The sequence below is a fragment of the Tasmannia lanceolata genome, unplaced genomic scaffold, assembly GCF_043159265.1.
Source record: "Tasmannia lanceolata isolate RefF3 unplaced genomic scaffold, GAP_Taslan_0.1 ptg000006l, whole genome shotgun sequence".
Taxonomy (NCBI): Eukaryota; Viridiplantae; Streptophyta; class Magnoliopsida; order Canellales; family Winteraceae; genus Tasmannia; species Tasmannia lanceolata.
Genome location: NW_027518683.1, coordinates 39714319 through 39727659, shown reverse-complemented (window position 1 = coordinate 39727659; position 13341 = coordinate 39714319). Strand labels below are relative to the sequence as shown.

Genomic DNA, 13341 nt, shown 5'->3' with positions numbered 1-13341 from the left:
ACTATGAACCACTATAAGATCTAACTGTTTAGACAACTATTTAACCCATTGTTCATACATTCATTGCATCTTTGACATCCATTGAAGTAATATTAGATTGTGTGAAGCAATATTTCTACCTTGGAACCACTATTTATACCTTGGAACCACTAAATACTAGTAAATAGTGGTTCCTAGGTATAATTAGTGGTTCCGAGTGTTTAAAATCCAATAAATACAGTCATTCTCACTTTTTATAGTAGTTTTGACTGCATAACTATTTCAATCTCACAATTTAAACTCTCGGAACGGAACAAGTATTAGGCAATCTAAACTATGAACCACTATAAGATCTGACTGTTTAGACAACTATTTAGCCCATTGTTCATACATTCATTACAACTTTGACTTCCACTGAAGTAATATTAGATTGTGTGAAGCAATATTTCTACCTTGGAACCACTATTTATACCTTGGAACCACTAAATACTGGTAAATAGTGGTTCCTAGGTCTAATTAGTGGTTCCGAGTGTTTAAAATCCAATAAATACAGTCATTCTCACTTTTTATAGTGGTTTTGACTGAATAACTATTTCAATCTCACAATTTAAACTCTCGGAACCGAACAAGTATTAAGCCATCTAAACTATGAACTACGATAAGATCTAACTACTTAGACAACTATTTAACCCATTGTTCATACATTCATTGCAACTTTGACATCCACTGAAGTAATATTAAATTGTGTAAAGCAATATTTCTAACTTGGAACCACTATTTATACCTTGGAACCACTAAATACAGGTAAATAGTGGTTCCTAGGTATAATTAGTGGTTCCTAGGTCTAATTAGTGGTTCTGAGTGTTTAAAATCAAATAAATACAGTCATTCTCACTTTTTATAGTGGTTTTGACTGCATAACTATTTCAATCTCACAATTTAAACTCTCGGAACGGAACAAGTATTAGGCCATCTAAACTATGAACCACGATAAGATCTGACTGTTTAAACAACTATTTAACCCATTGTTCATAAATTCATTGCAACTTTGACATCCACCGAAGTAATATTAGATTGTCTGAAGCAATATTTCTACTCTGGAACCACTATTTATACCTTGGAACCATTACATGGTTCCAAGGAATATTGTGTGAAGCAATATTTCTTCTCTTGAACCACTATCTATACCTCGGAACACCTATTTATACCTCGAAAACCACTATTTATACCTCGAAACCACTACATAGTGGTAAATAGTGGTTCCTAGGTATAATTGCTGCTTCTGAGTGTTTAAATACTGGTTCCCAAATATCAATAATGGTTCCGAGAACAAAATATTGCTTCTACACATTTAAATAGTGGTTGTAATTGTATAGACATGAGTTTCATCCTGGTTTACTCTAAATAGAAACATAGAGGGCAATAGAGAGATAGAGAGATTATGACAATACACCATAGCATTGGAAAGAGGATGATGACAATAACAAATGCCTAACACAACCATAACAAATCCCTAACAAGTAAACAAGATGATGACAGTACACCATAGCAGTGTAAGGAACATGTTAAATGTATGCAAATGTATCACAATGGACCTACTTGAGAAGCTTAGGTTTGAAAGCCAAAGAAAAATAAAGATGCAATAAAATCTACATTTTAGGAGGAGGGCGTTTCACCTCTCTACAATGGAATTTCGTTTGGAATTTTTGCAACAGCCAATGGAGTTTGATTTTGGTGTGGGAAGAAGAAGGTAAAAAAGTCAAATTGGTAGGTGAAATGCATTGCGATTTGTTGCTTTGTTGCTTACTTTCTTGGAGGGAAAAGAACCATAAGGGCATTTTTGTCCTAAAACACTTATTGGAATGCGTTTCACCCTTTTTTGCGAAATTAGCCAACTCTACCCCTTTTTGAGATTTTTAGATAAAAATCACAATTTTTTGAGAATTTTCCCTATTAAAAGCTATAAAATGTAAATTAAGAAATAATATAAAATAAAAATAGGACACTGTTATTGGTTCTATACGTTTTGATAATAGACCAAACTCACATGGTTGACTTTATAATTTAATCATCTATCAAAAGCTATTATAATTCCCAAAAGCTCTAAGTAGCCAAGTAAAACAGAAATGACAAGGTGAGTTTGGCCCCTTATCAAAACGTGGTAGGTGCACAACAATGTGAGTTTGGCCCATTATCAAAACGCGGTAGGTGCGCCTAAAAGTATTGTAAAATTATCACAATTTTTTCATTATATTTTCACAATAAATGATTAATATGAAAGTATCACAATATATTTTTAAATCTCAATATTATTTTGGAATTGTATCATATTAACAATTGCAATAAAATCGCGATATTTTGAAAAACTCAGATATTTGTGACTATGGTGGAATCCTATATGAATTATAAAGCAATCAGGACATTAATGAAGAGTAGTGTTTAATGTCAATATGAGGTTGGTGTCATAAGGTTACATGAACTTGCAGCATCCACATCAAATCACAAAATCTACATATAAATATCCTTCACAGAAGCAGGTAGTGACGGGAGCAATAAGTTATGTATAATGGTGGGAAGATCAGTAGTACAAAAGACTAAACACAGATCAATTGACGCTGCTACTCTTGCTTGGTACGCTTCGCTGCTCTTTTTGCTTGCTTCTTAGAACCATCAGTTTCTAGTTGTATCTTCTGAGAGGCTAACCCATTGCCGTTCTCAACTATTTTGGGGGTCCTTTTTGATTTACCTGCACTTTCTACTGCTTCTTTGAGCTTGCCATTGTTATCTTGGTTCGAACACTCAGATGCTTTAACAATGTAAATCTGCAATAATACGTTTGAAACAGGGAGCATGTCACTTGTAGTGCATAGAATACAGTGATGGCAAGACAATAGACTTGAAGGAGCTATTGTTAGCATCAATTTTTGTTTAAGCTCTAAGAATTAAGAGCAAATTTCTCGCTATATTTATTAGGGGGAAAGGAAAGGATATTAATGAATTGTCATACCAGTCACCCAGTGATTTCCAATTGGAAAGGAATGATGTACCTGCCAACTAAGTTCATGGGTCCCCCTCATTTACATCAACAGGAACCCCTTGTAATTGCCTGTAGGTGTTATGGTACTACGTAATTGTTTCTGTGGAGTTTTGAAGGAGCATTACCAATGGCAGGAAAGTTGGCATTGCCATTGTACTAATTGTGCAACTTGGGGGAATTTGGATTGAGCTTTTACCTTGCCATTGGTTGGTTTTTCAGCAAGATCTCCGCTCAAACCAACAGATGTTGCACCTGTAATCTCTGCCCAAGGAATGGGATGGATCCATAATAGTGTTACTCGAGGTGGGAGACTTCCTCATCTTGCTTGTACCACATGGGTGTTTGTAATGTACTATAGTGACAACTCTTCTGTTCAAGGCACTGCTTTTCTTATATAGTTCTCGTACCTAAGAGATGCCACTACAAAATCTCCCAGAGAAGATATGTCTCAACTTGAGTGGTATGTACCAGTATCTGATTTGAGGCAGGGGGCCAGCTTTAGCAGAGGGACAAATAACAGTAGCATGACAGTCTTTGAGAAACACAAGCTGAAATGTACCCATTGTGCAAAAGAAGACATACCAAAGAGATGCATTTGGATCTTAACCCTCATCTTCCGCAGAGGTTCAAGAGATGTAGTGCTTATGCAACAGCCACACAGGAAGGTCTTTTCTTATATGGGCATGGTTTCCTATGAAGCTCTATCGCAGTTAGACTCAAGTGACACATCCACAGTCCTGCTCATTGACAGTCTTTGATAGCACCTTGCTCTTCTAGATGCATCTACAAGTTCTAGACCGACTGTGGAGCAGCCATGTACTCGCACCCCTGCCCATATTTCATTTGGTAAGAAATATGGTTTTCTTTCATTTCTTTCATGTCCTAGTAGTTCAATTCGGAAAATTGCAAATGGATTTGATACTCCAGTGTCATGGAAAGGAAGCTCAGAGTTTCTTCTTCCTTGACATTATCTTTTGTACTTGATGCTCCTTCTGTTTCTTCAAATCTATTATCTGTTAGCAGCCTGACAAGAAATTTTAATTGCAGTGTGATCTTTTTCGTTCATATTATATTTTTCAGGACTTCAAAAATGAGGAAGATGATTGGTAGTGATCGTGGGAGTGCTGGTGTATCTCCTCGACCCAGCTTTCTCCTTCATTCAAACTCCATCTAGAATAAAGATTGGGTGAAGCTGCATGCTCACCTTGGTCATGTTTTTTTTTTTTTCTAATTTTGCATAGTTTGTTTTCACACTTTTGAATGCGCATGATATGATGGATCTATAAAGCCAGACTTGCCCGTTATTGAAATATTGTAGAACCATCTTTTCTTCCATTGGCAATAAAAGCTCAATTCTATGTTATATTGTGCATTCTGATGTATGGGGACCTTCTACAATTGTCTCTGTGTTTGGATATCGCTACTTTGTTTCTTTAGAGATGAAGTTCAAGGATCTTTCCGCACTCAATTTGAAACAAATATCAAAATTATTTGATCAATTAATGGAGGTCAGTACACTTGCCACAGTGCAAATTATATACTGGGAATGGTATTGAGTTTCAAAGTTTATGTCCTTAATACTCCACAACAAAATGATGTAATGGAGAGAGAAAGAAAGAAATCTATTGGAAGTCACCAGGGCCTTGCTCCTTGTAATGTATGTTTCAAATGCCTATTGGGATGAATCTATCTTGACTATTCCCTATCTAATCGATCATATTCCTTACAGAATCCATAATGGGAAATCTCTAATTACCATGCTTAAAGCATTTGCTCCCATGTTTGTCACCCCTCAGAAGGTTTTTGGATGTGTTTGTTTTGTACACATCCTAAGTCAAGGACCGGACAAACCAGGAGCACAAGCAGTCAAATGTCTATTTCTGCGTCCTCTAATACCTAAAAGGGTATGTGTTATAGCCCTGTGACAGTGTGTGTGTGTGTGTGTGTGTGTGTGTGTGTGTGTGTGTGTACGCGCGCGTGTATCCATGGATGTCACCTTTCATGAGAAGTTTCTTATTTTTTTTCTACTTATCAAATCCATTCATGTTCCAATTCCAGTAGAAGTCTGGTTCATCTTCCAATCATCTTTGATGTTTATGTACTTTCCATTTTTTTTCCTTTTTGATAAGTAAGCCTTCAAGTAATCCATCTAAACAACTCCAGGTCTACACTCAACGAAAAAAGGGGATATGAGCAAGGTACGGTCTCTAGCGACCAGTAATAAGCAAAGGCCTTTGATTCAGTTGGTGATCCTTCTTTTCCTCAAATTTTAAACTTAAAAATGAACTTACCTAATGCCTTAAATGAATGTTAGAAGTCGTTTACTAATCGGCATAGTTGTAAATTTCATTTCGTTTTACCCGAAATGGGTGAAACTTTTTGGTTCCGGCCGAAAACCGGAATGAAATGGGTATAAATACCGTTTCGTTCCAGATTTCAGTGGATTTCGGAAATTCTCAATGAAACTTTCTGAAATTTTGTCCGAAATGGCCGAAATTCCGGATTTCGTCCGAAATTTGAAAATTTAGTGATTTTTTCTTCTCTCCTTGTTTCTTCTTGGTTCTCTTATCTTATTTTCTCCTCTTCTTAGTATTTACATATAAATGTTAAGTAAATGTCCATTTACTTAACATTTACATGTAAATAAATAAGGGAATACCCCCCCCCCCCCCCCCCCATTTGGATTTATTAAAAATAGTTTCAAGACCCAATTCTAAATGGATAAAAAGTCAACTTTCTAGTTCTAGTACAAAATTCAAAAAAAACCTAGCAGGTCCAAAATCTTAACTTCCAAACGATAGGGTAGTTTTTCAATTTTAAAATTCATAAATTCTATCATGTCGAAACATTATTGTTAACTTACCAACTTCCCCAAAAGCTTAAGTTGTTGGAGAAAGATGTTATTTATCTTTTATACTTTAACACTCTCCCGCACATCTGACCCACTTGGCAAACACGTGGCACATGTGGTCCCACTTTGGGCCGACCATCGCATGTGGATTTTTGCTATCTAGGAGGTTTGAACTCTAGACCTTTGGCTCTGATACCATGTTAACTTACCAACTTCTCCAAAAGCTTAAGCTATTGGAGAAAGGTGATATTTATCTTTTATACTTTAACAATTATTAAATCCGAAAAGTCCAATAAAAAAATCTCATAATTTGGTCTCTAAATTGTTTTCATCGTGTCCGACACTGGTCAACACATGCATTTTAGCTGATAGTGATCTCCCTTTAAGTAAATGTTGGAACTTTTACATATATATGGTTCATTTAATTGTTTCTTATATTTTTTCTAACAATTTCTGATTTTTTTGAAAATTTGCATATTTTTAAGTAATAAAAAAATTCCCCTCATCATAGCAGAACGAAAAGTTTTGATCAAAATTGGAATGGAATGACCAAAATATTCCTTTCCGGTCGCCAAAACAAAATGGCGACTAAAACAAAATTTACAACTAAACTTCTCACCCAATTTCTAACTTTGTTTCATATGAGTTGTTATCCCCTTCCTACAAAGCTTACCTTTCATCCATTGCATCTGGTTTTTGTTCACACTAAATTTTTTGATGCCTTGGCTCAACCACAGTAGACGGAAGCCATTCTTGAAGAGATGCAAGCACTCAAGATAAATCACATAATGGGTCTAGTTGAGTTGCCAAATGGAAAATATGTGGTAGGGTGTAAGTGGGTATACATCGGGAAACATAAAGCAAACAAATTCATAAAGCGCTACAAAACCCATTTTGTAGCCAAAGGATTCACCCAATTGTATGGGGTCGACTATGAGGATTCACTCTCTTCCATTGCCAAAATCAACTTCATCAGAGTTCTCTCCTTAGCTACCAATGAAGAGTGGCCAATGTATCAATTAGACGTGAAAATGCCGTTTGGCAATTTTTAAGAAAGTCTACATGTATCTTTCACTAGGATTTCCGCCAAACGATGAGAGAGGGAAAGTATATAGGCTGAAAAAGCGACATAAGGGAGATAAAGGAGTGAACAACAAGAATATGCACCAACAACCAACAGATTCTAAGTTCTGAGATATTAATTTTACTCCACTATAAGTTATATAGATTTCATACATGCACGCAAGTAGTTCATAGTTCAAGGTTCAAACAAATACAGCTTATGCAAGTTCAGATTAGAAGTAATAAATTTAATGTTTTAAGTCCTAAAATGTGTTTTTTTTTTATTATTAAAATTTGTCCGTGGTTTCTTATATTTCAATTTTTTATTTTTTGGATTGTTAAAAAAATTTAAGTATTAAAAAAAATTCTTCAGTCATAGCATTTTTTCTGAAACGAAATGCCGAAATGTTCTGTTCCACTGTCCAAAACAAAACAAAGAATGAACCAAAAAATGCAACGTATATTGGTGTGCTCATTTTTTCATTAACTTAAGATAATCAAAGGAATTTTGATTGACCTAGCATGGCATTAGTCGGAGTTGGAAGGGAACTCGGCCAAGGTAAAAGGAGTCAACCGAGAGTCAACGAATGACTCCAAGTTTTTAAACAATGATCAAAAGTTAATGAGAAATAATATAGCTTTAAGAGAATAACAAAATCAAAGGAGCAATAGATGATCATAACCATCTCCAATAAACAATTCAAATGCATAAAACTTAATAATACCTTGAATCTTTCTGGCTCGGTCAATTCAAAAACCAAAGCATCACCATCGTCCAACCCATGATCCATGGAGAAACCTCTCCATCCACCACTCATACCCGCTCTACTTCCAATGTAGATTGCATCATATTCGGACCCATTCTCATCCTCCAAGACCATTTTCAGCTCATGTGGAGGAAGGTGGTCTTTGCAAAACGTAGACGGGAGACCCTTAAGATCATAATAAAATAAAGTACATTTCTTGGTAAGATCCGACCTTTGACACTTAATTTATACCGAGACATGATATAATAAAATGCTAACTTACCAGCCAAAAACAACTAGACACGTGTGATCGAACCATCGATTTAATAAAAGATGGATTACCGGATTTTAAATTACTTTGAACCTTCTCTGCACACTTTATGGCATATACTCGCTCTTCATAAGATGCAGCAGTTACTGGTCCAGACGGTCTTCTAACAGAGCTGAAATTCCATAATAACAAGCATTAGCAACTCAAGAAGAACTTGGAATAGACAAGAAGTGGAAGATTAAATTCAATTAAATTCAACCTTCTGCGGAAATATCGAAGTTCATTGTCAACCTGTTACAAATTCAAAAACTACTTTAGTCTGGGATGATATCGAAGTTTAAATGCAAATTCAAATTCTTTTCTGATGACATTAAAACACATATTTATTACTTCATCACGGTATGAAGGAACTGGATTCCGGGCTCGTGAAGAGCGTCTTAACTCCAACACCTCTAGGCTAGTCTTTGATTTGTGATTTACATGCCGTTGCTATATTTGAAAAAGAAAAAAGAAATTAAACAAAATTCAAAATCAATAACTGACCTAACGTGATAAATTTTTACAAGAGCAACAGACTGAGATTTAAAAACAGCATAAAAAGCTCATGAACTACATTTGGCTAAGCCACCAAAATGCTTCCATAAGAAGCCTATTAGACCAAAATGCTTTCATTAATTACTGAACCAAATGAGGAATTGCCTCTGACTCTGAGTCAATTTCATCCCCATCCCCTCAAACCCCAAACCCACATACCACCCAAGACAAGAAAAAAAGAAAGCATTTGACATTATAATTAGGGAAATGATATCAGCAGCGCAATGTTTTGTTATATGCGCGGAAGCATCTTGTGTTTTAGTATTTAAAGGGCTTGTAAGAGCTTTTTGAGAACTGTAATATCCTTTTGACGGCCCTTTAAATACCTAATGACAAGATGCTTCCGCGCATCTATTTAAACAGTACAGTGCGGATATCATTTCTTTACAATTATCCAATAAGCTACATTTATAAAAATCCTAATCCCAATGAAGCATGTTTGTGATTGCATTTAGCTTGTGAACAACTGAATTCCTTCAGAGATTTAAAATGGGGATAAGTTCAAACTTACCAGAGACTTGTGCTCAGAAGTCTCAACTTCCAAGAGGCTTTTGGAAATGCCTGAAATTCCCAAATCCTTGAATTCAAGAAAGAAAAAATACAAACAAGTAAATCACCACATTAAATGTCTACAACAGATTCACTTAGTTTTATATCTGTTAGAGAAATTTACTTATAAAGTGTAAAAATAATAAATGTCCATTTGAAAGCCAAGAATATTGGCACATGTTCAATATTCATCAGTGACACACACAGGCAACACACACATGCTAAAAATGATCTCTTGTATACATGCATGCTTTGATACCACTTGTTGCGGCAAGAAGCCGCCGCTAGAAATCCGGTTATCGGAGACTACTCAAAGCAAACAATGACAATAGCCTCTGGCAACCCTCAAAATTAGCCCAAACTGGTGTATGCAACAATTCAAGAGTGTAGTGAAATAAAGAAAGAAAACAAGAGAGCAAGAGACACAAGAGATTTACGTGGTCCGGCACTTTGCCTACTCCACGGGCAATCCGGCAAGTAGAAATTCACTATGAACAATAGGAAATTACAAACAAGGGTGAAAAACCCTTACCTCTCCAACAATGGTAAAAAAAACCCACCAACAACCTCTTCTTTCAACCCGAGCAAAACTCAATACCTTCTTCCCAATGTCTTCACAACCCCTAAAACACCATAAAGAAGTCCAATAACCTTGGTTCAAAGCCCTCACAAGAGAAGAAGTAGAAATCCTTGGAGAGAGAAAACCCCTTTTTCTTGTAGAGAAAAGCTCTTTACCTCACCTAAGAAAACAAGTCCCCCACTTAGAGATAAAAGCCCTCCGTAGTGGTCTTATAAAACACATTCCCATAATGCCCTTCTTAAAGCGATTAATTCCAAGTGATTTTATATCACTAATCCAACAGTTTTACTCTAATTTCTAGATGAGCTACTGACATTATGGACTTGCTAACTAAGTTCAGAGCTCGAAGGGAAGTATTGCTTATGGGGCAATCTCTGTCCCGTTGTAATCTTCTTTTCTTCATGTAATATGCATTTTTCCATCTCAAAAAAATGCATGTAGGTGTATACATACACCAATATTTTGAAAGAAAAAAGGATGTAAGTGTTCTTCCAGCATTTCTCTCAGCACAATAGGCTAGAGAAGAAAAGGAATTCATTTTTTAATGTGGTTCAGTCACTTCATTTTCTTAGACTGCAGAAAGTTTCTATCCAATCATAAGTTTGTTCTGATCAATCATCAGTGACAGAAGAAACATTCGACTATAAAAAGATAAACATACTCTTAAAAAAAAGATAAAATACTGTGGGTTTTATTTTTCTTTTATTTTGTTTTCAGAAAATCCTATGGGACCTATGCTTACTTGCTCCTTTAAGAATGAAATGTTAGAATCTTTGAGGGAGTGGCAAAATCCTCCCACTTCCTATATATCAAAGTTATCACTGCAGTAATAGCATGCGCAAGGATACTTCTTCTATTTCAATTTGTATCGGCCTATGAGCTTTGAGAAGGATGGAGGGAGGTATGCTTCAGCATGGAGAGGAGGTTACTGATTGTCCAAGCATGGATACCTCCATTAGAATGTATGCTCAAATTGAATTTTGATGGGTCTAGTATGGGAAACCCGGGTTCGGCAGGCATTGGTGGGGTATTGAGAAATTCAGAGGGGAATACCGGGTCAATAGGGACAGTGGAAGGTAACGAGGCAGAGATTAGAGCAGTTCACCGGACGTTAAAATACCTAGATTTAGATATGTTTGATAGAACAACTATTGAAAAATTGAAGGTGATTCTATGAATGTGATACGTTGGTTGAGAGGGTCGTTGGTCCCACCCTGGCGCTTCGCAAAGTTTTTTGATGAAATTCAGGACCAGATTGGTGGATCCCTCCTTGACATTTAAACATATCAAAAGGTCGGCTAATAGTACTGCAGATAGACTGGCGCGGGACGATGTTGGAAAGGTTGGGGTCGATTTTTTCGATTTCTTCACCCCTTGACTTCTACTACAATTTTGCATGTCTTCGATGTAACCCTTTATATTGATCATTTGCAGTTTTGTTGAACCATCTCTGTCTGTTTTAATGAAATTGCCACCATTCATTAAAAAAAAAAACCTAAATTTCAAAAAATAAAAAATAAAAAATCATACACTTTTTCACTTACAGCACTAAGTATTTTTCAATTTCAGAAGATTTCAGTCAAATGATATGTAGGTTTTGATCATTCACCACCCTGAAGAAAATAAAAGTTCAATAGCTAACACAAGGAATCCAATTGGGTTTACTTCTTACATATTTTTCCATGACTAGGCTAGGAAAGAAAAACAGAACTACTTCTGAAAGAAAATAGCATATGGGTTGCCAAAGCCCATCACTTCCTTTATTCCGATTACAAAAGATTTCTACCCAACACATTAGAGAGAGAGAGATGCAGAGTTTTTGCTTTGAGAACAGACCTGAAAGCGCTTAAGGTTATCCTGGAGTCTTTGCTTTCGAGCTTCTTCGTAAGAGTTACTCTTCCTAATCTTGGCCATGCCGAATGCAAGGAGCTTATGCTCCCTTCTAAAACCCTTTTGAAGAGGTTTTAGAAATGGCGCCTTTTCAGCGTTTTGAATGTGTTAGGCTCCGTACTCAGTGCCCCGCGCGGACCATGGAATTTGTGGTCCCTGGTTCCGTTGGTTTCATGGTGGGCCACATACGCTGCAGTACCTTGTTTTGAATTTTGTTTGAGCTTTTGTTGTCAGCCCTTAAATTCGCCGTTTCACCCCTCTCTATTTTGTCTTCTTTTGCTTCTCCCCAGAATGTATGATATATCCAATTCCCATCATCTGCATCCTTAGATAACGGGAACACTTGGGTACTCCCCAGGGCTATTTAAATCCTTATAAAAGTAAACTTCGTTTAACAATCAAATTACGAGGAATGCTAAAGTGAAGGGCGCCCTTGAAAAATATCAGTAATCCTAAGGGTGTCAATGGATCCAGACGGTCCGATGGATCGTCCAAATCCGAACGTTAATGAACGGGATCTAAACATACTAATAGGATCCATGGGCATATTTTGGATCATCAAATATGAGATCCGAAAAATTTCGGATTGGGTATGGGCATGCCACAGATGCCCATTGGATAGTCACGATCCGAAATGTTTTGCAAAAATACCCTCAAAATTTTGTTAATGCTAACCGTTCTATGAAGGGTATTTTGGTCAAAACCTCTCTTATCACTTGATGAATCATATGATAATGTGATTTCACTCATTTCAGTCGTTTCATTTCATACTTTCACAAAGAAAAAGAGAGAGGGGTTTTAGGGTTTTGTTCTTTTGGCAACCCGGCTGCCATTAACAACAACAGGGATCCCAAATCCCAATATCTCTTTCAAGAAGACAAGAAACTCAAGAGGACTCCATCGCGAGACTCCCTCATTCTTAGATCTTACATTGCCCTAACAAGCTTTCAGATTTTTATTCCATTTCATTTTTTTAACATAAAAAACTCATATCTAGGGTTCCGATTTCTCTTTCCTTTGCAGCTCGCCATCAACAAGATCGATCCCTCTGCACTGACATCTCTTCAAGCTGTTAAATTGCTCGCCTTAAAAAAAATAATTGTTTACTTAGCTTAGTGGGACATAATAGGACACTCCAATGGACGGTTCGAATTAAAATGGATCATGATCATGACGTGGAAAGCAGGATCCGAAGAACAATCCGACTCCAACCCGATCAATAAGGAATTTGAATGGATCGTGACTTAGGTGGATCCGTTGACACCCCTAGTAAGGGCAGCCCAATTGGATCCACTTAAAATTTGACTAGGTGGATCCAGGTTTTTAAATTTTGGTTTCGGCTAAAATTCCGGACTTATCCAAAAACCAAAATTTCAACCGAAATTCCAAAATTTTGGGCAAATTTTGGCAATTGCGCATGAAACGCCGGATTTTTTGGACGAAATTTCAATCGAAATTACCTAACTTTCGATCGAAATTACCTAAATTTCACCCAAATTTTTAGTAATTTCTTTTGAAATTCATGAGATTTCCAAAATTTCGAACGAAATGTGGTAAATTTTGAGAATTTCAGTTTTGGTCCTCACCGAAATCCCAAATTTCTGATTTCGGTCGAAATTTAAAACCATGGTGGATCTAATGGGGCACAGCAGTTTAGCATTCCTCTTAAATTAAATATCTTATAAATGTAAACATATGTCGAGGAATGCTAAACACAAGGGTGCCCTTGCATAAATGAGATGAAAGGACACCCCATGGTTGAAAGCATGGTTTGAAATTTCG

The 13341-nt window shown here is 36.5% G+C and overlaps 1 protein-coding gene across 2 annotated transcripts; it reads right to left on the bottom strand.

Annotated features, from left to right (window-relative positions):
* Nucleotides 1-2401: 2401 nt before the first annotated feature.
* LOC143878596 (B3 domain-containing protein Os05g0481400-like) lies at nt 2402-11650 on the bottom strand. 2 transcript variants are annotated; one of them, XM_077380869.1, is made up of 7 exons: nt 11506-11650; nt 9052-9117; nt 8337-8435; nt 8206-8237; nt 7959-8118; nt 7655-7861; nt 2402-2801 (listed from the first exon to the last, which is right to left on the bottom strand). In XM_077380869.1, exons 1-7 carry the CDS (start codon nt 11581-11583, stop codon nt 2598-2600), a joined length of 846 nt encoding a protein of 281 aa, XP_077236984.1. In that variant the 5' UTR covers nt 11584-11650; the 3' UTR covers nt 2402-2597. The 2 variants fall into 2 exon arrangements, with proteins under 2 accessions (XP_077236984.1, XP_077236986.1); XM_077380871.1 differs by lacking the exon at nt 8337-8435.
* Between the last annotated feature and the right edge of the window lie 1691 nt (nt 11651-13341).

Excerpts from the sequence above, each read along its gene's own strand:
- LOC143878596 (XM_077380869.1), bottom strand. The coding sequence starts at position 11,583 with ATGGCCAAGATTAGGAAGAGTAACTCTTACGAAGAAGCTCGAAAGCAA. Across the intron at positions 9,118-11,505 it reads ATAACCTTAAGCGCTTTCAG|GATTTGGGAATTTCAGGCAT; the intron begins GTCTGTTCTCAA and ends CTTGAATTCAAG. Across the intron at positions 8,238-8,336 it reads TTCCTTCATACCGTGATGAA|GTTGACAATGAACTTCGATA; the intron begins GTAATAAATATG and ends AATTTGTAACAG.